This window comes from Panthera onca, chromosome F1 (genome assembly GCF_046562875.1).
Source record: "Panthera onca isolate mPanOnc1 chromosome F1, mPanOnc1 haplotype 2, whole genome shotgun sequence".
Lineage (NCBI taxonomy): Eukaryota > Metazoa > Chordata > Mammalia > Carnivora > Felidae > Panthera > Panthera onca.
This window is the reverse complement of record NC_138355.1, coordinates 34,836,167-34,857,968: the sequence shown is the minus strand read 5'-3', so window position 1 is coordinate 34,857,968 and position 21,802 is coordinate 34,836,167. Positions and strand designations below refer to the sequence as shown.

Here is a 21,802-nt window from a genome sequence, read left to right as displayed (position 1 = left end):
AATCTGACCCAGGAACCTAACAGTCAAAATTTAAAAATAAAAAATAAAGAAGAAATTTTAAAAGATGCAGAAGAAAATAAGACACATCATGTTCAGGAGAAAAACAAAAGAATGGCATCTGAATTCTCATCAGAAGTAATAACATATTTAAATTGCTAATAGGTTTAAAAAGAAAAAAGGAAACCTATGACTTTATACCTTGAGAAAATAATCCAAAATAAGATGCATTCAAACAAATGATTTTAAAAGTTCATCACCAAAAGGGGCACCTGGGTGGCTCAATTGGTTGAGCATCCGACTTCAGCCCAGGTCACGATCTCACTATTGTGAGTTCAAGCCCTGCGTCGGGCTCTGTGCTGACAGCTCAGAGCCTGGAGCCTTCTTCTGATTCTGTGTCTCCCTCTCTCTCTGCCCCTCCCCTGCTCATGTTCTGTCTCTCTCTGTTTCAAAAATAAATAAATACATTAAAAAAAATCAAAAGTTCATCACCAAAAGAACAGCACTGGGAAAAAGAATGAAAGGAGATGCTCAGGCTGTAAGAAATTGATCCCCCTCCCCCCAAGAAATACAAAACTAAAAAGAAGATATATTAATATTATTAATATAATTATATTAATAATATAATTAATAATGTATTAATATTATATATTAATAAATACAAAAGAATATTGGCTACTTAGGGGTGACTGGGTGGCTCAGTTGATTAAGTGTCCGACTCTGGCTCAAGTCATGATCTCACAGTTCATGAGTTCGAGACCCACGTTGGGCTCTACGCTGACAGCTCGGAGCCTGCAGCCTGCTTCAGATTCTGTGTCTCTGTCTCTCTCTGCCCCTCCCCTCCTTGCACTCTGTCTCTCTCTCAAAAATAAATTAACATTAAAAAATTTTTTTTCAACAAAAAAATAATATTGGCTATTTAAAACAATAATGGTAACAAAGACCTGTGGGTTTATAACAAAAATAGCACAAAGGGTAAAAAGGAGGTTAAATAGAATTAAACTATTGTGAAGATATCTTATGTAGTTTGCAAAGGGGTAAAAGTACTAACTGAATAGCTTTCAATATGTGGAGAATCCAGCTGTAATCTCTAGGGAGAGCACTGAAGGAATAATAAAAATATATACAACTAAAAAACTAAGTTAGGAAATTAAATGGAATAATAAACAAATACTTAATTCATACAAAGAAGCTTGGAAAAAAAAGAAATAGGAACCACAAAACAAGTATGGGAAAGAGAAAATAAATAGCAAGATGACAAACTAAAACACAGTGATAGCAACAACTATGATAAAAGTAAGTAGACTAAATATTCCAATTATAAGACAACTGTTGATAGACCAGATCTTCAACAAATAAAAAAGACTCAATCCTTTGCTATTTACAAGAGATTTTTTTTAAATATGGCCACAAGACTATACACAAATAATCCTAAAGACTCCACCAAAACAACTATTAGAACTGATAAATGAATTCCGTAAAGTTGCAGGATACAAAATTAATATACAGAAATCTGTTGTGTTTTTTTCTTACATACTAATAACAAATTAGCAGAAAGCAAAATTAAGATAACAATTCCATTTACAATTGCACCAAAAAGAATAAAATACCTGGGAACAAACTTAACCAAGAAGGTGAAAGACCTGTATTCTGAAAACTATAAAATTTGATGAAAGAGATTAAAGACAACACAGACAAGTGGAAAAATATTCCATGATCATGAATTGGAGGAACTGTTAAGATGTCCATACTACTCAAAGTTATCAACAGATTCAATCCAACCCCTATCAAAATACCTATAGCATTTTTCACAGAACTGGACCAAATAATCCTAAAAATTGTATGGAACCAAAAAAGACCCTGAATAGACAAAGCAATTTTGAGAAAGAACAACAAAGCTGGAGGCATCACAATCACAGATTTTTAAAATATATTACAAAGCTATAATAATCAAAACAGTACAGTACTGGTACAAAAACAGACACACAAATCAATGGAACAGAATAGAGAGTCCCGTATATAAACCCATGCTTATATGGTCAATTAATCTATGACAAAAAAGGAAATAATACACAGTAGGAAAAAGACAGTATATGGTACTGGGAAAACTGGACAGCTACATGCAAAAGAATGTATGTAGACCACTTTCTTACACCATACACAAAAAAACTCAATATGGATTAAAGATCTAAGCAAGACATGAAACCATAAAAGTCCTAGGAGAAAACACAGGCAATAATCTGTTTGACATCAACCTTGGCAACATTTTTCTAGATATGTCTCTTTAGGCAAGGGGGAAAAAAGCAAATATAAACTATTGGGACTACATCAACAATAAAAAGCTTTTGCACCGTGGAAGAATACCATTAATAAAATGAAAAGGCAACGTACTGAGTGGAGAAGATAAAGCAAATGATATATCTAATTAAGGGTTAATAGCTAAAATATATAAAGAACTTATACAACTCAACACCAATAAGTAAATAAATAAATAAATAAATAATCCAATTTAAAAAATGGACATAGAACCTAAATAGACATTATTCCAAACAAGAAACATCGATGGCCAACAGACACATGAAAATATGCTCAACATCACTAATCATCAGGGAAATGCAAATCAAAACCACTGTGAGATACCACCTCACATCTGTCAGAATGGCTACTATCAAAAAGAAATAACAAGTGTTGGCCAAGATGTGGAGAAAAAGGAACATTTAGGCACTGTTTGCAGTAATGTAAATTGGTGCAGCCACTGTGGAAAACAGTATGGAGGTTCCTCCAAAAATAAAAAGTAGAAATATCCTGAAATGCAGTAATTCTACTACTGGGTATTTACCCAAAGAAAACAGAAACGTTAATTCAAAAAGATATATGTATCCCTATGTTTATGGCAGCATTATTTACAATAGCCAAATTATGGAAACAGCCCAAGTGTCTACCGACAGATGAATAGATAAGTGGTATACACACACACACTTACTGGAATATTACTCAGCCATGAAAACAATGAAATCTTGCCATTTGTAACAACCTGGGTGGATCCAGAAAGTAAAATGCTAAGTGAAATAAGTCAGTCAGAGAAAGACAAATACCGTATGATTTCACTTACATGTGGAATCTACATAACAAAACAAATGAACAAACAAAAAAGCATAAACAGACCCATAAATATAGGGAACAAACCGATGGTGCCAGAGGGAAGGGTGCGGGGGTACAGGAAAACAATGGGTGAAGGGGAGTAGGAGGTACAGGCTTCCAGTTATGGAATGAATAAATCACAGGAATAAAAGGTACAGCGTAGGGCATATAGTCAACGTTATTGCCATAGTGTTGTATAGTAGCTACAGTTGTAGTTAGCACAGCACACAGAGCTATCCAATCACTATGTTGTACACCTGAAACTAATGTAACATTGTTTGTCAACTATACTTCAGTAAATAAGGCACAGGAAATGTAAAGAAAAGAAATGGAAAAAGGCATGCCATGCAGACACTGTCCAAAAGAAAGTTGGGTGTCTATGCTAACCTCAAAGTAGGCTTAAATGCAATAAAATAAAAACAGGAATATTTAATAACAACAAAAGAACTCATTCAACAAGAAGACAAAGCAGTCCTATCTGTGTATACATCTAGTAACATAGCTCCAAAATATACAAAGCAAAAATTCATAGAAATAAAAAAATTCCATAATTAAAGTTAAAGATTGTATATACCCCTTTCTCAGTAACTCACAGAACAAGTAGACAAAATAATTAGTAATACAGACAATTTTTAAAACTCTATTTACAACACAAGAAACAACAGGTGCTGGCAAGGATGTGCTGTTGGGTGGGTATGCAAACTGGTGCAGCCACTCTAGAGAACAATGTGGAGGTTCCTCAAAAAACTAAAAATAGAACTACCCTATGATCCAGAAATTACACTATTAGGTATTTACCCAAGCATACAAAAATGCAGATTTGAAGGGATACATGCACCCTAATGTTTATACAGCAGCCTTATCAATGATAAGCAAACTGTGGAGAGAGCTCAATGTCCATCAACCGATGAATGGATAAAGATGTGGTATATATACACAATGGAATATTACTCAGCCACCAAAAAGAAAGAAATATTGCCATTTGCAACAACATGGATGGAGCCAGAATGCATTATGCTAAGTGACATGAGTAAATCAGAGGAAGACAAATACCATATGATTTCACTCATATGTGAAATTTAAGAAACAAAACAGATGAATCCATGGGAAGGGGTGGGAGAAGAGGAGAGAAGGATACAAACCACAATGTTTGTTTAATGACAGACTCTTAATGATAGAGAACAGACTGAGGGTTAATGGAGGGAGGTATGTGGGAGATGGGCTAGATGGGTAATGGGTATTAAGGAGGGCACTTGTGATGAGCACTGGGTGTTATATGTTAAGTGATGAATCACTAAATTCCACTCCTGCAATCAATATTGCACTGTATGCTGGCTAACTAAAATTTAAATTAAAAAATATATATCTACCTGGCCTAATTAGTCTATAGAGAATAAACACTCAACAATTTCAAAATATATATTTTTGGCAATTTCACATAGAATATTTACCAAAATAGACCAGATACTAAACCATGAAGCAAGTCTCAACAAAATTCAAGGATTGAAATCATATAGTGTACTTTCTTACCACTAAGAAATTAATCTAGAAATCAGTAATAAAATGGTAAGTAGAAAATTATCAAAAGATTGAAAATTAAGCAACACACTTTGAAACAAAAGAAATAAGAAGTGTTTTGAACTGAATAATGAGATTATGACAAGTCAAAATTTCTGGGATGATCTTAAAAGGTCTTTAGAGATAAAATAGCCTTAGGGGTTCCTGGGGGGCTCAGTCAGTTAAGCCTCCAATTTCGGTCAGGTCATGTTCTCACAGTTCATGAGTTCGAGCCCCACATCGGGCTCTGTGCTTACAGCCTTGAGCCTGGAGCCTGCTTCAGATTCTGTGTCTCCCTCTCTGTCTGGCATGCATGAGCTCTCGCTCTCTCTTTCTCTCTCTCTCAAAAATAAACATTAAAAAAATTTAAATAGATTTAAGTTCACATATTAAATCTTTGCTTGAATAATCCATAATTCCATCCCAGTAACCTGGTTGGGGGGGAGGCTAATCCTAATAAACTAAATGCCCCAGAAAAGTAGAAGAAAATATACAAATAAGAGCAAAAATCAATGAAATATAAAGCAGACAATTAATTAACAAAGCCAAAAGTTGGTTCTTTGAAAAGATTAATGTAATTGAGAAAACTCTACCAAAACTTATTAAGATGAACAAAGAGATGACACAAATGACCAATGAATAATAAAGGAAATCACTATAGATCCAACATTTCTTTAAAATTGAGCGCCTGGGTGGCTCAGTCGGTTGAGCGTCCAACTTTGGCTCAAGTCGTGATCTCACGGTTAATGAGTTCGAGTTCCACTCTGTGCTGACAGCTCAGAGCCTGGAACCTGCTTGGGATTCTCTCTTTCTCTCTCTCTGCCCCTCCCCTGCTCATGCTCTGTCTCTCTGTCTCAAAAATAAAATGAACATTTAAAAAAGTTTTTTTAAATAACCATAAATTATGTGTAATTTCTTGCCAGTACATTTGACACACTAGAAGAAATGGCCAAATCTTTAACAATGCAAACCTGACATGAGAAAAAAAAAAAATACCTGAATGGTCCTATATTCCTATATATCTGGAAAGTCTCATCTTACAAATTCTTTCAGAGAATAGTGGAAGAAGATACACTTCCCTGCATATACCTGACAAGGATATCACGAGGAAAAAATTATTAGAGGCCAACACTTCTCATGAACATAAATGCAAAACCCCTAAATAAAATATTAGAAAATCATTTACAGTTATAAAAAAGTACAATACATCATGACCAACTAGGATTTATTCCAGACTGCAGGGTTAATTCAACTCTCAAAAGTCAATCAATCGGGGTGCCTGGGTGGCTGAGTCAGTTGAGTGTCCAACTTCAGTTCAGGTCATGATCTCGTGGTTCATGAGTTGGAGCCCCACATGGGGCTTGCTGTTGTCAGCACAGAGCCCGCTTCAGATCCTCTGTCCCTCTCTCTCTCTGCCCTTCCCCTCCCCCCCCCAACACACACACACACTCTCTCTCTCTCTCAAAAATAAAAATAAGTCAACCAACATAATTGATTAATAAGTTAATAACTAATAAATTAATAAATTAAATTAAAGGAAGAAATTAATAAATAATATTATTAAATTAAAGGAGGAAAAAACATTATTTCAATAAAGACAGAAAAATTATTTGGTGAAATTTAAAACCCATTAATGATAAAAATTCTCAGAAAACCAGGAATATAAGAGACGGTCCTTAATCTAACAAAGAGTATATTTATAAACAACTAACGTCAATAATATACTTAATGGTGAAACACTGAACATATTCCCCCTGAGATGAAAGGCAAGAGAAGGATGTCTGCTATAGCCACTTCCATTCAACATTATATTATAGATCCTAGCAAAGACTAAGTCAAAAAGTAATAATAATACTAAAAGTATAAAGACGTTGCAGAGAAAAAAGGGTAAAGTAGTTTTTATTCACAAAGACATGATCGTACATGTAAAAACTTCTAAGTAACCTATAAAATATTCAAATTAATAAGCAAATTTGGTAACTCTGCTGCAAAGTCAATAAACAAAAAACACTTTAAACCAGCAAAAAGCAATTAGGAAATGAAAATTTTAAAAGTCCCATTTACAGAGTGCTGAAGACACTAGGTGTCTAGGAATAAGTTTAACAACATCAACAAAAAAAGAATAGCAACAAAATATTGCTAAGAATATTTTGCTAATATATTGCTAATTAAAAAAGACCTAAATTAAAGGATATTCTATGGTCAACATTTGGAAAACTTAATATGAAGACTTCCATTCTCTCCAAATTGGTCGAAAATCCCAACAGGTTTTTTTGGGTTGGAGCGGAAACTGGCAAGCCAACTCTAAAATTTATACGGATGTGCAAAGGACCTAAAATAGACACAGCAATCTTGAAGCAAAAGAACACAGGTAACTGATTTTAATACTTACTGTCAGGCCATGCTAATTAACACAGTGCGGTATTGACCTAAGAACTGACAAACCAATGGAACATGGTAACAGAGTCCAACAATAAACCCCCACATGCAGTCACTTGATTTATGAGCAAGGCTCAGAGTAGGGGTGGAGGTGATAGCCAGACTTCAATGGGTTAGGGGAACAAATGACCTGCCCTGGAAGGCAGTGCCTGGAGAAACACAGTAGGCACCCCAAGTGTGCTAAGGGTGGGTCTACATGGATGGATTCTCCAGTCACGCTGAGGCACTGGAGCACAGCCTGGAGGAGCCAGAGAACTGGGTCCAATCAGGATTCGGGGTGGGGGCTTGGCCAGGTATTGGGGTGAGGGCCAGAGGAATGGGAGATCTGGGGCAGGGAGGTGGTGGTTGCTTCAGTGCAGGGGTGGAGGGAACAGCCTGACAGCTTTGGGTTCAAGGGAACTACAGGAGGGGAGATGTGATATTTCCCTCTCCCTCTCACCTGGATACACCTTCAACATCAAAGATTGAGTGTCTGGGTGGCTCAGTAGGTTAAGCATCCGATTCTTGGTTTCACGATCTCAGGATTTGCGAGTTCGAGCCCCGCATCGGGCTCACGCTGGCAGGGCAAAGCCTGCTTGAGCTTCTCTGCCTCCCTTTCTCTCTGCCCCACCCCTGCTCGAGCTCTCTCTCTCACAATATAAATAAATAAACATTAAAAAAAATCAAAGTCAGATCATGTTACACATCTAATGAAAACCCTTAACGGTTTCTTCTTGACCACATGATAAAATGTAAGCTCCTTGGAAGGCCTCCAGGATTCTGTCACTGGATCTTGCCTCCCTCTCACTACTCCTCCCTCCCCCAGTGCCAACTCTGCTTTGGCACAGTGAATGCCTTGCTCAGCCCTAACAGCAAACTCCTCTGCATATGCTCTCTCCCCTTCAGAACACCCTCCTTATTCCTCACCAATCTAACCCCAGCCATCTCCTCCAGGAAGCCTTCCTGGATCCTCTCACTAGGCTAAGTACTCCCCAGTTGTAAGCCACAACACTCTGAGTTGACCCCTAGAATAGCACCTCTAGCATTCTCTGCCGGCATCAATCACCTGTGGCCCCCATCAGGCTGCAAGCTCTTTGAAGAGTTGTATTCCCATCCCTGATCACCCAAGTCAGTAAGATTCTTTAAAGAAGGAACAACCCTAAAGAGGTACCAAGAAAAGCTGGTGGAGAATTAAAAGAGAAATAGAACTTGGAGTTGGCCAGAACAGAGCCTAGGGGAGAACAGTTAGAAAGCAGAGGGAAATGAAGCATGGTAGTAGTTGAGTCTATGTTGCTCCAAGGATCTCCACAGTCCTTTATGAGCTCTGAGCACAAGTTAGGAAGAAGACTGATTTTAAAAATAAATAAAAAATAAGAGGGAAAGATCTAGGCTGGATTCCCCTCACGGGTAAGATGGAGGAGACAACAACAACACAGGTAACATCACTGCCATCAGACCTTGGCCCCTGGCCACTGCTGTGAGCTGGCAAAAGAGAAACATGCCTATCAGCAGTACTTCGTGCCCATAACAAGACATGTACATGAAAACTATAGTGTGTCTGCTCCTGTCCTCTTTTGTTTTGCCAAAATTGGATGTACAAATAGCACAAAAATAAAAGAAATGCCAAGGAAAAGCATATGAAACGTGAGGCTAGTATAGCACGTTTGCTTTCCTGTCAGACATAACAACTTGTGTTAAATTAAACACTGTCAGTGTTTATCCAGGAGATACCACAGGCTGCTGAGACATGTCAGTCTGCCTGCCAGGGTCTCAGCTCCTGTCCACTCTCGGTGTCCAAGGGACCCACAGGAAGAGGAAATCCCAGGACAAAGCCTGCACTGATCAGGCTTGAATAACCAATGGTTTTCAGTATCTTTTTTAATTGCTCTTACTGAATAAATTATGGTACATCCACTCAACAAAATATTGCTCACCAACGAAAAGAAATGAGCTTTCAAGCCACGAAAAGACATGAAGAAACCTTACATACATATTACTAAGTGAAAGCAGCATACCATATGATTCCAACTATATGACATTCTTAAAAAGCAAAATTATGGAGACAGTAAAAAGGTCAGTGGTTGCCAGGGATTAGGGAGGAGGGCAGGATGAACAGGTGGAGCAAAGAGATGTTTAGGGCAGTGAAACATTATGTATGATACATAATGATGGAGCCATGTCAAACCCTTAGAATGTGCTCTACACAGAATGAGTCCTAGAGTCAACTATGAACTTCAGCTAATAATAATGTATCAACATTGGCTATCACCAATGTCAACACTGATGCAAGACGGTGACAACAGGGGAAACTGTGGTCTCTGCATTTTTTGTTCCATTTTTCTATAAACCTAAAACTGCTCTGAAAAAGACTTAATTTTTTTTAATTGCTACTACAAGCCATAGATATGGCCTCTATTGCTGGGACTCTAGGAAAGGAAATCCCAGGTCATCTCATGACTTCCGGCTGACCTCACAGGAGTCACCTGTGTGAAAATTAAACTGGTGTCCATCCACCTAAATAAAAGCCACAGGTTAGGACTGACAACCACCAATTTACAGGCTGAGAACACATGGGGGTCCAATTTGCTGTCAGCATCAGTGAAAGCCTGAAAGCACCAGGAACAGTGAACCTAGGGGAACTTAGAAAGGAGTCCATCTGCCAAGGAGAGAGAAGCAGGGCAGATGACCGACCGCTGGAGTCACTTGTGACCTTCACACTCACTGTCCAGCCCTGCACATGTGGACCAGCAACCTCCACTTAGGGTCGCCCATGCTGACCGCTCAAACCTCTCACCTGTCCGTGGTGTAGGAGGGAAGCAGAAGTGGCCATGCTGGGGAATGATTCAGAAAGGGAGACTTGGGCACCGACATGCACAGCTTGGTTCACTCTGGCTCCAATTCTGTGATAAGGCAGCATGACCTGCCTGGGGAAAAGTGCAAGCCTAGAAGTCAGAGACTGAATGAAGCCCCATTTCACTACCTGGGTGGCCTGGTCCTTTCCCCTCATCAGCAAAGCCAGGATAATAGGTGCCCTAGATCCATAAAGTTAAAGCTGGGATGGACCCAGCTTGCAGGTGACACAAACAGAGTCCAGGAAGAGTAAACGCTTGCACAAGTTTGCACAGCTGGGTAGCAGAGGAACTCCTGACTGACAAACTGCCTTCCTCGTAGTTCACTGCAGTTTGTGCATGGCCACAGTAGAGTTAGAATAAAGATAATCTGTATGAAATGTTTTGGAAAGTTAAACACACTAGCTAAAGGGAAGCTGTTGTCCATACTATTTATCTTTTCACTCCTCAGTCCTGTTCTGCTCTAAGGGGAACATCTCCTGTGAGAGAGGGCTCTTGGCAAGGGTCAGCTGTGTCACCGGCACCAGCTGGTGGTGCTGCCATCCCAAGTTACAGAGCCAGGGATGGAGGAAGCTCTTGGCCCCAGAACTGTGACCTGCGAGGTAGCCTGATTGGCTGCATTCTCCCCCTGTGCACTCCAATGGCAGTAGGCAATAAGGCTTCCTGGGGAAAGGGAATATGTTTTGTGAAGAATAATTCCGTCTCTAATCCATGAAGCACGCCAGGCCAGTAATCCGCTAAGCGCTTGAGAGAGACCCATTTGGCTTTTGCTTCAGCATACCCACTGAAGCGTCGGTTCACCCCATTTCCAGACCTTTTGTGCTCCCACCAGTTTAACTAATGTGCAAACATATTCCCAAACAGCCTCCAAAACAGATTATTACCAACAGACTGGACAATGACGCAAATGGAGGCCATCTCCATAAGTGAAACAAGTTGAGTCAAAAGGGATCATTTGTGTGGCTTAAATCATGGAGGTGGGCGACATCCACAGGACTGGATTCACAATGGCTGGCATTAGCAATTTAACCTGGTTCTTTCTTGACCCAAGCCTTGGGTGGGTCTAGTCCTTTCACTTCAAGAGCCCCCACCCCACCCCCCCACCCCAGTCCCCCCACCCCACCCCGACACACACAGATGGTAAAGCCACCACCGCACATTCCTCTTCTTTGGTGGTCCCCACTGGGATACAGTTCCATTGGTATAATTAGGAAGACACCAGAGAGAATTCAGCTCCATGTATTTTTTATGAGAAATGCGTCAGTATGTTTTTTTCTCCTCACACTCCCCCAAAGAAAGGGACTAGAGCAGAGGGAGTTGCAACCTTAGATCAGCAACTCCACGATACAGTGAGTGCGAGAAGACAGCAGGCAGCGGATGGGAAACCGCTGAGTCATTAATCAGAATTTTCTTATCCAGCGTAATCCAGGTTCAACAGTTGGGATACCTTTCATGCCCTCCCCAACCTCCTCTAAACCACCCCCACCACCGCCGCCCCGCAAACTTCCATTCCCACTAAATTAATGGTGTCTTTCAACAAAAGGCCTATGCCTGGGAAACCATGCTGGGTCTGTCCCTCAGAGAGTGCCTCAACTGCCCATCTCATCACCAACACAGTTGCTTTGCGGGGAATACAGATGTACCCACTCCTCATATGCAGTGCCCAACTTCCCCACCACCACAACCAGGCCAAGGGGTGAGCCACCGACTTTGGAAGCTTCTTGGTCAGTTTGGACTCAACTATGCCCATCAATGTTTTGTTCCTATTTTATCCATTCTTTCACTATTAAGAATTGAAAAGAGTTGGGACGCCTGGGTGGCTCAGTCGGTTAAGTGTCCGACTTCAGCTCAGGTCATGATCTCACAGTTTGTGGGTTTGAGCCCTTCATCAGGCTCTGTGCTAACAGCTCAGAGCCTGTAGCCTGTTTCAGTCTCTGTCTCTGTGTCTCTCTGCCCCTCCCCTACTTGCGCTCTGTCTCTCTGTCTCTAAAATAAATAAACATGTAAAAAAATATATAAGAATATAGAGGAGTCAGAAGGGGACTCAATATTGCTGTAACCATATGATTTTCTGGATCCTCTTGAGTGAGTCATATTCTCCAAGTCTGTTCCCTTATTTGTGAGTTAAGAGGGTTGAACTGGATGACCTTCGTGGTCCTCCTGGGCTCTGAGTCCTCCTCCCATCCCACCTTCCTCCCACCCCCACTGCAAGTAGGAGGTCAAAGTGCTGGGCTTCTTGTTTTTTTATCATGAGCTCCTAGAGGTAAAATGAACACAGGTGAGATTTTACAACTCCTCAAACTCACTTTGCAGCTAGTAGGGAACTCAAATATTACACTGCACAGAGGCCATGCCTTCAGGCAGGAAAGGTAGCCATAGATAGGAAATATAGCTAGGAATAGATAGGAAAACTGTGATCCAGAGAAGCTAAATGTCTTGCACAAAGTCCAGCTTTTTTTGCTTTTTTTTTCCTTCTGTTTTTTTTTGAGAGAGAGAGAGAAAGAGAGCAGGGAGGGGCAGGGAGAGACAGGGAGAGAATCCCAAGCAGGCTCTGTGTGTGTGGAGCCCAAAGCGGAGCTTGAACTCACAAACCTCGAGATCATGGCCTGAACCGAAATCAGAAGTCAGATGCTTAACCACCAAGCCACCCAGGTGCCCCTGGAAAGCCCCAGCTGTCCTAACAGGTGATACCAAGAGGCCCAGGAGCCAAATCTTCAGTTTCCTATTGCTGACTTCCCCCAGACCACAACGGATGTTATGAGAAGGCATTATTTTGGGTATCAGCCAAAGCTTGAAAAGAAATTACTAAATACAAAATCAAGTCTTTATGGAAGCAAATCATAGCTATAGCCCCTTAATACTCATATTATTATTTATGACCAAGAGATGGTAGTGAGAGCTTTGATGCTAAACCCTTTCCAACTAGAAAGCTACGGGTAACTGGCGTTTTCCTTATCAGCCAATCTACTTAGTGACTATGGAAATCAGAAACCATGTCAGGGGCACTCACGATTGATGGCAAAGGACTTCCAACCTGACATACAGAGCTTGAGGAGAAGCCCTGCTTTGCTAACTGACGAGGCAATCTTGACACATTTACAAATGTGTTTATGGCTCTGCCAATGTTTAACAAGAACCTGCAGAAGCCAAAGAACTGTTCTATTTATCTGCAATTTTTCAATGCTATTGCTCTAAATAGCAAATGGTTTATTTTTAAAACTCGAGAGGTTCTTTTTTTAAGTTAAATTTCATTTCCCATATGTGTAGGAGAAGCTCTTTTAGGCTGAAATCATTCAGTTATCTGAGCCAAAATGATAATACTTTCCTCACTAACATAAAATCTAGAAATGTGCTCACAGAGAAAAATATCATTCCCAACGTGTACTCAAATTCACACTGAAGAATCCCAACATTCACTTCAGGGACAATTTCATTCTTGTAAATGATCAGCCTCACTCATCCAATACAGCTACAAAATCCACACAGCCACCCAGAGCATTAGTCATTGGGATTTCAAAGTACATTAAAACACACCACACAGATAAAAGCAGGGGTTGTTCTGGGTTTAGAGAATCTCAACATCAGTTCCTGGAGAGAGAAGTGGTAGATAGCTGGGTTCTCAAAGAGAAAAGGGCTGGAGTCCTCACCCATTACTGACACTGATCTGAAGGCTGAGAGGTATCATTATGCCACCAGCAAGTCACAGAGTCACTGGCCAGGCCCTGTGGTCTTGGCAGGGAGCTGGCTGTTCCTTCCAATTACCTCAAGACTAGTCCCATTAGCTCTTTAGCCCAGAGAGTGAATCTTGCCTCAACTCAGTCTCCAGATGGCTTCCTGAATTACCCACCCAGGTAACACCCTAGCCAGACTGAGATTTCTAGGACCCTCGGTAATCTGAGGCAGTGAGGGCCCACTGCTACATGATGCTGAAGATTTACCAGATGAACTACTTGATCTTTAATGCATTTGGAGGATCAAGTAGGCAGCAGGAAAAAGAAAGAACAACTCCCATGTAACACTTAACCTGGATAAGAATCTGCATTTTCCTTTGCGATGACTTGATATCCTTGCTTTTTCAAAGGAGAAAATCACCTGAACCAGGCCAGTGGCCACTTCCTTGTGCAACTCGTCCCAGGCACCCATTCACTGACTGTTTGAGCATGTCCTAATTCCAATACACTTAAAGAGCATTTTTCTCTTCATCCCCTCCATTGCCTGCAGGACTAACAATCCAAAGCAGCGTAATCCAGCAATAGCACTACTCCTCTTAGTCACAGGGCGAACTTGACCGTAGCCTGACTCCCTCGGCAAATGTATGCAAGGGAGAGTATGGACCGCTGAATTCCAGTGGTCATTGCCAAGTAACAAGTCATTCTTTTCCAACATTTACAAAAAAAAAAAAAAAAAAAGCAAGCAAACCTGGGGGTTAAATTGCATCCCTGTTGCCAGGAGTTAATTAGTTATGCAACAGCCAAAGGTCAGCAGCAGATGATACAAAAATCCCCATAATTAGAATAATCAGTAAGTAGGCATTCAGCAATTGCATACCAAGTGAAAGATTCACCAATGCAGTGGCAATGCATGCCTGCTTCTGCAGCCCCACCCCCCCTGAGCCAGTGGCTTGCACTCCACGTAAAATAAGAAGGAAGCTTCTGGTCTCTTCCACATCCATTCATGGACATGCAGGGCCTCCAAACCTCCAAAGGACAAAAACAGCAGGCGAGGATATCTATCAAGCATGCTCCCTCTGTTCCAGACATTAGCCATGCTAGTTCCCACCCATGTAATTACTCTTCTGTTGACCACCCACATTTATTCAGCTTTCAAGACATGACAACAAGGTCTGAGATTTGAGGCATGTACCTGACTCTCTCTCCCCTCCAGGGGTGGTGGAATCTGATCAGCAAAACCAATCTTCCCTGGATCACCCATAAAGGCACTAACCTCATCCACGTTCTCAAAAGCGTTGATGACATCATATGGCAAACAGGACAGAAGGTCAATCACAAACCACGTCTTCAGGTAGTTCATGCGGATGAGTTTGGGGTCAGAAATCACCTCCCCAGCTGGTCCAACAAAAGTAGTATGAAAATTCAGCACAATGTCCACCAAAAAGATCACATCCACGATGCTATCCACAACCAGCCAGGCCACGTTGTTCTGCCTGGTTTTAAAGGAGACATTGTAAGGGACCAGGATAGCTGTGTAGAAGGTTAAGATCAAGATGATCCAATCCCACGTGGTCTTAAAAACACAGTAATGTAAGATGATGTGAGGGGGAGTCTTTGGTGCCTCTTGCTTGTACTGGGGAAGGATGTCTGAGCCCAGCTGTAGAACCTGTACAGAAAAACATGATCAAGAGAGAACTAAGTTAGGATTTCATTGCAAGCATCTGACCAATCAGCATCTGTCACTATTAAATGCTCATGAGACTCCAGATGGATCGTTAGGAGCAAAAACAGGTACTAGAGAGGGTGCCTGGGTGGCTCAGTCAGTTGAGTCTCCAACTCTTGATTTCGGCTCAGGTCATGATTTTGCAGTTCGTGAAACCAAGTCCCACGTCTGGCTCTGCACTGGGCATGGAGCCTGCTTAAGATACTCTCTCTCCCTCTTCCTCTGCCCCTCCCCTACTCACACTAACTCTCTTTAAAAAAAGGCGGGGGGGGGGGGTACTAGAGGAGTATGAGAGAATCGAAGTGAACATTATAATATAATCATGAGGAAACAATGAAAATCTATTATTTGGCTTCCTGTGAGCCAAGCATTGTACTAAGTACCTCACATACATTTATTATCTCACTTAATTCTAAACACAACCCTGTATTGTTGGCTAATTATTATTCCAATGCAACAAGTCAGAAACTGAGGCTGAAGACGATTAAGCAACTTTACTCAACAAATATTCACCATTCTGTGCCAGGAACTGTCCTAGATGCTGGATGTACAGCAATGAAGAAAACAGTGTGATGCCTGCTCTCGTGGAGCTGGGACTAGTAGACAAATCAAGATAACTTCAAATTGTGATAAGAGCTAACTAAGAGGAAGGGGTAGGGACATGGTGACTGGATAGAATATGACATAAAGAGAAGGGGAGGAACAGCATTTGAACTGAAATTATTAATGACAACCAGAAACCATCTATTCAAACTTGTATGAAAAACTATCTGAGGCAGAGATAATAACTAGCAAATAACCCCAGCGGGGGACAAGCTTGATGTTTTCAGGCAAAAAGGGAAGTCTGGCATGACCAAAGCCGACTGGATGATGGGAAAGGGATGCCAGATGAGCTCAGAGGGGGAGCGGAAACCAGACCACACAGGACCTAGTGGGCCATGAGCAGGGACTGGACTTCATTCCCAGTATGTCTGAGTGGAACTGGAGAGGTTTAACAAAAGACATTAATCTGGTGCGTGTTTTTAAAAGATCACCCTGGCTACTATGTAGATAATGAATTGAGGCAGAGGATTAGAGCAAAGAACAGACTCAGGGAACTTGTTATAACAGCCTGGGAAAGAGATGAGGTGATGGGGTAAAGTAGTCTGATTTTTTTACATATTTTTTACATAAAACCAGCTGATGACGTGCTTATGGTCAGAAAGGAAAGGAAAGGGAGCAGTGGAAAGTACCACTACTCTGTCCCAAAACCCAGCATGGTGGCTGGCCCAGAGTAGGCAGGCACTACAGGATGGTTTTTAAGTGGATGACTGAACTTCAAGGTCATACAGCTAGCAAAAGATGGAACCAAGCCCCAGACTAGGTCTAGCTGGATTAGAAACACATGCTGTTTCACATCAAGGTTACATTTCCCTAAATAATAGGCTTTTGCAGAAGCAGACTCAGTGAAGGATGAAGCCCAGAGAAGCTCAGCTCCAAGAAAGTATCACAGATGGGTTTCACACTCAGTAGCCAGCTTTCAGAGGCCAGGCCAAGCTGGAAGGGACCCTCACCCCCTACCCCCAGCTGCTCCTCTGTGCCACCTACAGGTTCTTATAAACCTCTAGGTGAAACTTCCTCTTGTGTCATGAGAACTTGTTTTTTCCCCTAGAGGATAAAGAGCCCTTAGTGAATATAAAATAATCTGAATATCCTTGTCTCCTCTATGGTTGGCTCCAGGCCTTAAAAGGCAAGTGAAAGAAAGCCAGAAATCTATAGAGTGCCCAGTGTACATCTTTGGGTACGGGAACTGTTTCCACCCCTCCCCCCGATGCACATAGCCCTTCTAGGCTTGGGATTTTAACTTCTCTTCCCATGGAAAGGAATTTATACAAGTGTGGTTAAGGAAGCTTGAGCCCTGAAACCACAAAGGAGGAAAAGAGAGAGACCTATAAGAATAAAGCAAATAAAAATAAATTGTAAGGGACTTTCACTTCCAGAAAGATAAAGTAGACACACTTTTTCTACTCCTCCTCTAAGTACAGCTAAACATCTTGGACATTACATTTAACACAAATTTAAGACTCTGAAAGAGGAAAAAAGCAAAAAACTGCCTAGGCATAACAGAGATGTGTTCTCTGGGTTTTCTTTGTGCCTCATGTATTCCCAGACTTAAAGCTAAAGAAGCCAAGAACCTGGAAAGACCAATGGATGCAGACAAAAAAACGTTCCAACAAAAGCCCACTCTCTATAGTGACAAGAATGGGAAAGGGGCAGCCTCCCGAGACAGAAAATTGTTAGATAATAACCACTCTACCATAGGCAAGCAGCACAGTAAAATGGGTGGCCCCATAACTACCCAGGCCAGCAAAGGCTACTAGGAAGCTAGATTTCCCCCATCTCAAAGTTGTAATGAAGCACTCAACCTCCTCCTTTTTCTCCTCCTCCCTATGGGGCTAGTGCTGGAAAAGGCCCAGTAGGAAGCCTGGATTTCCATGTCCACCCAGCAGTAATGAAGCCACCTCTGCCCACAAGACAGGGAGGTATCAGTGTAAGTTCAATGGGCAACAGAATTCTCACCCCGACCCAGAGATAACAAGCAGCACCCCTAGGTGTCAATAGAGGCTGGGTTAAAAACCTAAACTTCTACCCCAACCTGGTAGAAATGAGGGGATACCTCCCCCTTCTTCTGCCATATTCAGGTCAAAGGAAGCCACCTAAAACAAAAGCTTAAATAAGATCCAGAGTTCCAAACATAAAATTTCCAAAATGCCCATTTCTACCAAAAATCGCTTGTTATGCCAAGAAATAGGTAAATATCAAATGAATGAAAAATAACCAATAGGTGCCAACATCAAGATGACAGAGATGTCAGAAATATCTGGTGACGATTTTTAAACAGCCATCCTAAAAATGCTTGGACAGGCAATTACAAACATGCTTGAAACAAATGAAAAAAAAAATAGAAAGTGTCAGAAATAGCAAAAGAGTAGAAAGTCCCAGCAAAGAAAGAGAAGATATAAAGATGAACCAAATATCAATTTTAGAACCAAAAATGCAATAACCAATGTAAACATTTCAGTAGATACGTTCAACAGCAAAATGGAGGGGAAAGAGGAAACAATCAGTGAAACTTGAAGAGGAAACAATAGAAATTACCCAATCTGAACAACAGAGACAGAAAAGTGTCTTACATAATGATAAAAGGGTCAATTCATAAGGACATAGAAACCCTGATGTGTATATACCAGACAGCTCTGAATACGTGCGAAGCAAAAACTGGTAGAACTGAAAGGGGAAACAGTCCAGTCCACACACTTCTCTCACAATCTTTGATAGAACAACCAGACAGAAAATTAGCAAGGATATAGCATAACCCAACAACATCATCAACCAACAGAATTTAGTCGATATTTATAAAACACTCCACCCACCAAGAGCAGAATGCTCTTTTAGGAGGATGAAAAGACACACTATGACCTAGAGAAGATTTTTTGCAAACCACATACCCCACAAAGAAATAGTATCTAGAATATATGATGTATAATGTATAATCTCAAAACTCAACAATAAAAAAAAACAAACAATCCAATCAGAAAATGAGGAAAAGGCATGAAGGGACATTTCCTCCAAGAGCATATACAGATGGCAGACAAGCCCATGAAAAGATGTGCCATCTGGGAAATGCAAATTAATATAATGATAAGCTATCAATACTCACCTATGAGAATGGCTGAACTAGAAAAGAGTGACAACACCAAAGGCTGGTGAGAATGCAGATAAACTGGAGCACTCGTATACTGTCAGTGTCAACATCAAATGGTACAACCATCCAGAAAGAATTCTGCAGTTAAACCAAATATGCAACTGCCGTATGACCCAGCAATTACAATCCTGGGCATTTATCCCATTAAAATGAAAACTTACGCTCACACAAAAACCTGTACACGAATATTTACAGAGCATTATTCCTAATGGCTAAAAACTGGAAAGAACCCAGATGTCCTTCAACAGATAAATGGTTAGGTACACCACAGTACATCCACACTACAGAAAATACTCAGCAATATAAGGGTACAAACTATTGATACATGCAGTGAGCTGGACTGAAAAAAACAATCCCCAAAGATAAGGTACTACATGATTCCATTCACACAAGATCCTTGAAAGGACAAAATTGTACCAAAAGAGAACAAATTAATGGTTGCCAAGGGCTTACGGAGGGCATGAGGGCAGAAAGGAAGTGAGTGTAGCTATACAAAAGCAACACAAGGCTTTCTTGTGGCAGTGGAATATTCTGTATCTTGACTGTACCAATGTCAGTATCTTGGCTATGATATTGTTCTATAGTTTTGCAGGAAGCTGCCATCCAGGGAAACTGAGGTAGAGCCCATGGGATCTCTATGTATTATTTCTTCCATGTGGAAGCTATAGTTATCTCAAAATAAGAAGTTTAATTTTACAAAGTCAATGAATATAGATGAATTACAAGCATTGTAAAGAAGAGGTCCTGGGCATTCAGCTAAGGGAAAGGCAGGGGAAAGGTAGGTGACTTAATTAGTGGTTTATTGTATTGTTTGCAAAATACAGTCTGGGTGATAAGACTATTGAGCAAGAACTTAAAGGAATCCACAAGTAAGCAGCCACCTGCTGACGGTACAGCAAAGTTGCCTGGAGCTCCAGGATTCTTGGTAACAAGCCCTCAGGAGGAAATGCCTTTTTAGAGAAAAATGGCTGTTCCTGTGACACTTTAATATAATCCATAATTATTTCTAAGTGGATTCCCAACCTTTCCGGGACACTATGAAGCCCTGCTTGAATGAGGCCTGAGTCAACAGTGTCTTCATACCTCCCCCAAACTCCAGGTTGACCGCAGATTCTGCCCCCCGCTTCTATTCCTGTATCATGTGTTCAAAGGGGATTGACTGAGGTGTGAAGCTAGATGTGGAGGGTTGTTGGGGACTCGAATTCAGTTTCTCTCTTCCATCTCTGAGATGTAGCCTTTCACACTGAAACCATGGGGTAACTGCATTCTGGGAGTAGACTCAGATGTTAGGATATTTGATCGGAATAAATGTGACACTCTTTTCCAAATCTTTATGCTAAAGGCTACAAATGATTCCCAGAAGGTCAAGCTTTTGTAGTTTGGTGATCCTATATATTTTACTCTCATGTTAACTCTTTAGCAATTACCTATAGAAAATGGAAGGTGGAGGGGCGCCTGGGTGGCTCAGTCGGTTAAGCGTCCAACACTTGATTTCTACTCAGGTCATGATCTCACTGCTGTGAGATCGAGCCCCACATCAGGCTCCGTGCTGACAGCATGGAGCCTGCTTGGAATTCTCTCTCCCTCTCCCTTTGCCCCTCCACCACTTGCACGTGCACACATACATGCTCTCTCTCAAAAAAAAGAAAAAAAGAAAACATAAGGTGGAAATATCCATGAAGCAACTTTTTCATGATAACCTATATTCTTAAGAAAAGTTTCCTGATCAAAAGAATATTTTGCATCCATTTAACTACCTGACTCCAACAGTCTTTTCAGAGTCCAGTGGCAAAGGACTAATTATGCATGTTGATCAGAAAGATTCCTGTGAGACTGGCCTACCTCCCCCCTCAGAAGTGTGTTTGGAAATGGATTCAGACCAGGCACCACTCTGATGAGCTCCAGGACTGTCATCCTCAGGAGAAAAAGCTTTCTCAGAGTCATTCAGAATATCATTATCTGGGAAAGGGTTAGGGTCCTCCCAAGGGAGGAAGTCTTCGAGTTCAGATTCAAAAGAGATGGGATGCCCACCTTGTGTCCAGCCATAAGAGGCTTGCCTTATGTTAGATGTTCAGTGACACTTCCAAAGCTTTGCAGAGGAACAGCTTCCCCAGACGTGAGGACACAATGACCTGGTGAGGCGGTCCCAGGGACCATAGCAGCCAGTCATCTTCCCCACCTCTTTTCTGCATTTGTCAGCATGAACACGAGCTTCTAGTTTCTTTCATTTGATTCGTTTCGTACAGTAGAAGCTTCCAAAGCAGAGGTCTGGAAGCCCCTTCAAAATGCGCTTCCAAGAGCAGGCTTGTGTCTGTCCTATCTGCCCAATCAGACCAGGAGTCCCCCAAATGCAGATACTACTTCACCAAGTGTCACACTCTCCCTGTGTCTCCTCCCCCTACAACACCCAGTCCCAGGCTCTGCCCACCGGAAAGGCTCATTACAGGCCATTACTGATGATGCCAAAGAATGCTCATCTCAAACACTGATTCTGGAGTTAGGGCTTTTCCCTAGATGAAGAAGAGGCACATCTGTCTGGCTGTCACATTTCTCTAGTGCTTTTAGTTCCAAAATCCTCTATTGGATTTTTGAATCCCTGTAATCACCCTGTGAGGGGGTTCTACAGATGGGAAAACAGAGGCTCAGAGAGACAAAGTGACTCACCCTGAGTCATACCAGGGCTGAGTAAGCAGAGAGCTAG

At 41.3% G+C, this 21,802-nt stretch overlaps 1 protein-coding gene across 3 annotated transcripts in view; it reads right to left on the bottom strand.

The window, feature by feature from the left end:
• Positions 1–21,802, bottom strand: part of KCNH1 (potassium voltage-gated channel subfamily H member 1) — a 378,350-nt gene that overhangs the window by 287,163 nt on the left and 69,385 nt on the right. For 2 of the 3 annotated variants that reach the window (XM_060643916.3, XM_060643914.3), the window contains exon 6: positions 14,826–15,299. In XM_060643916.3, coding sequence (XP_060499899.2) covers positions 14,826–15,299 — 474 coding nt within the window. The remainder of the gene's footprint in view (positions 1–14,825; positions 15,300–21,802) is intronic. The other variant, XM_060643915.3, reaches the window with a different exon arrangement.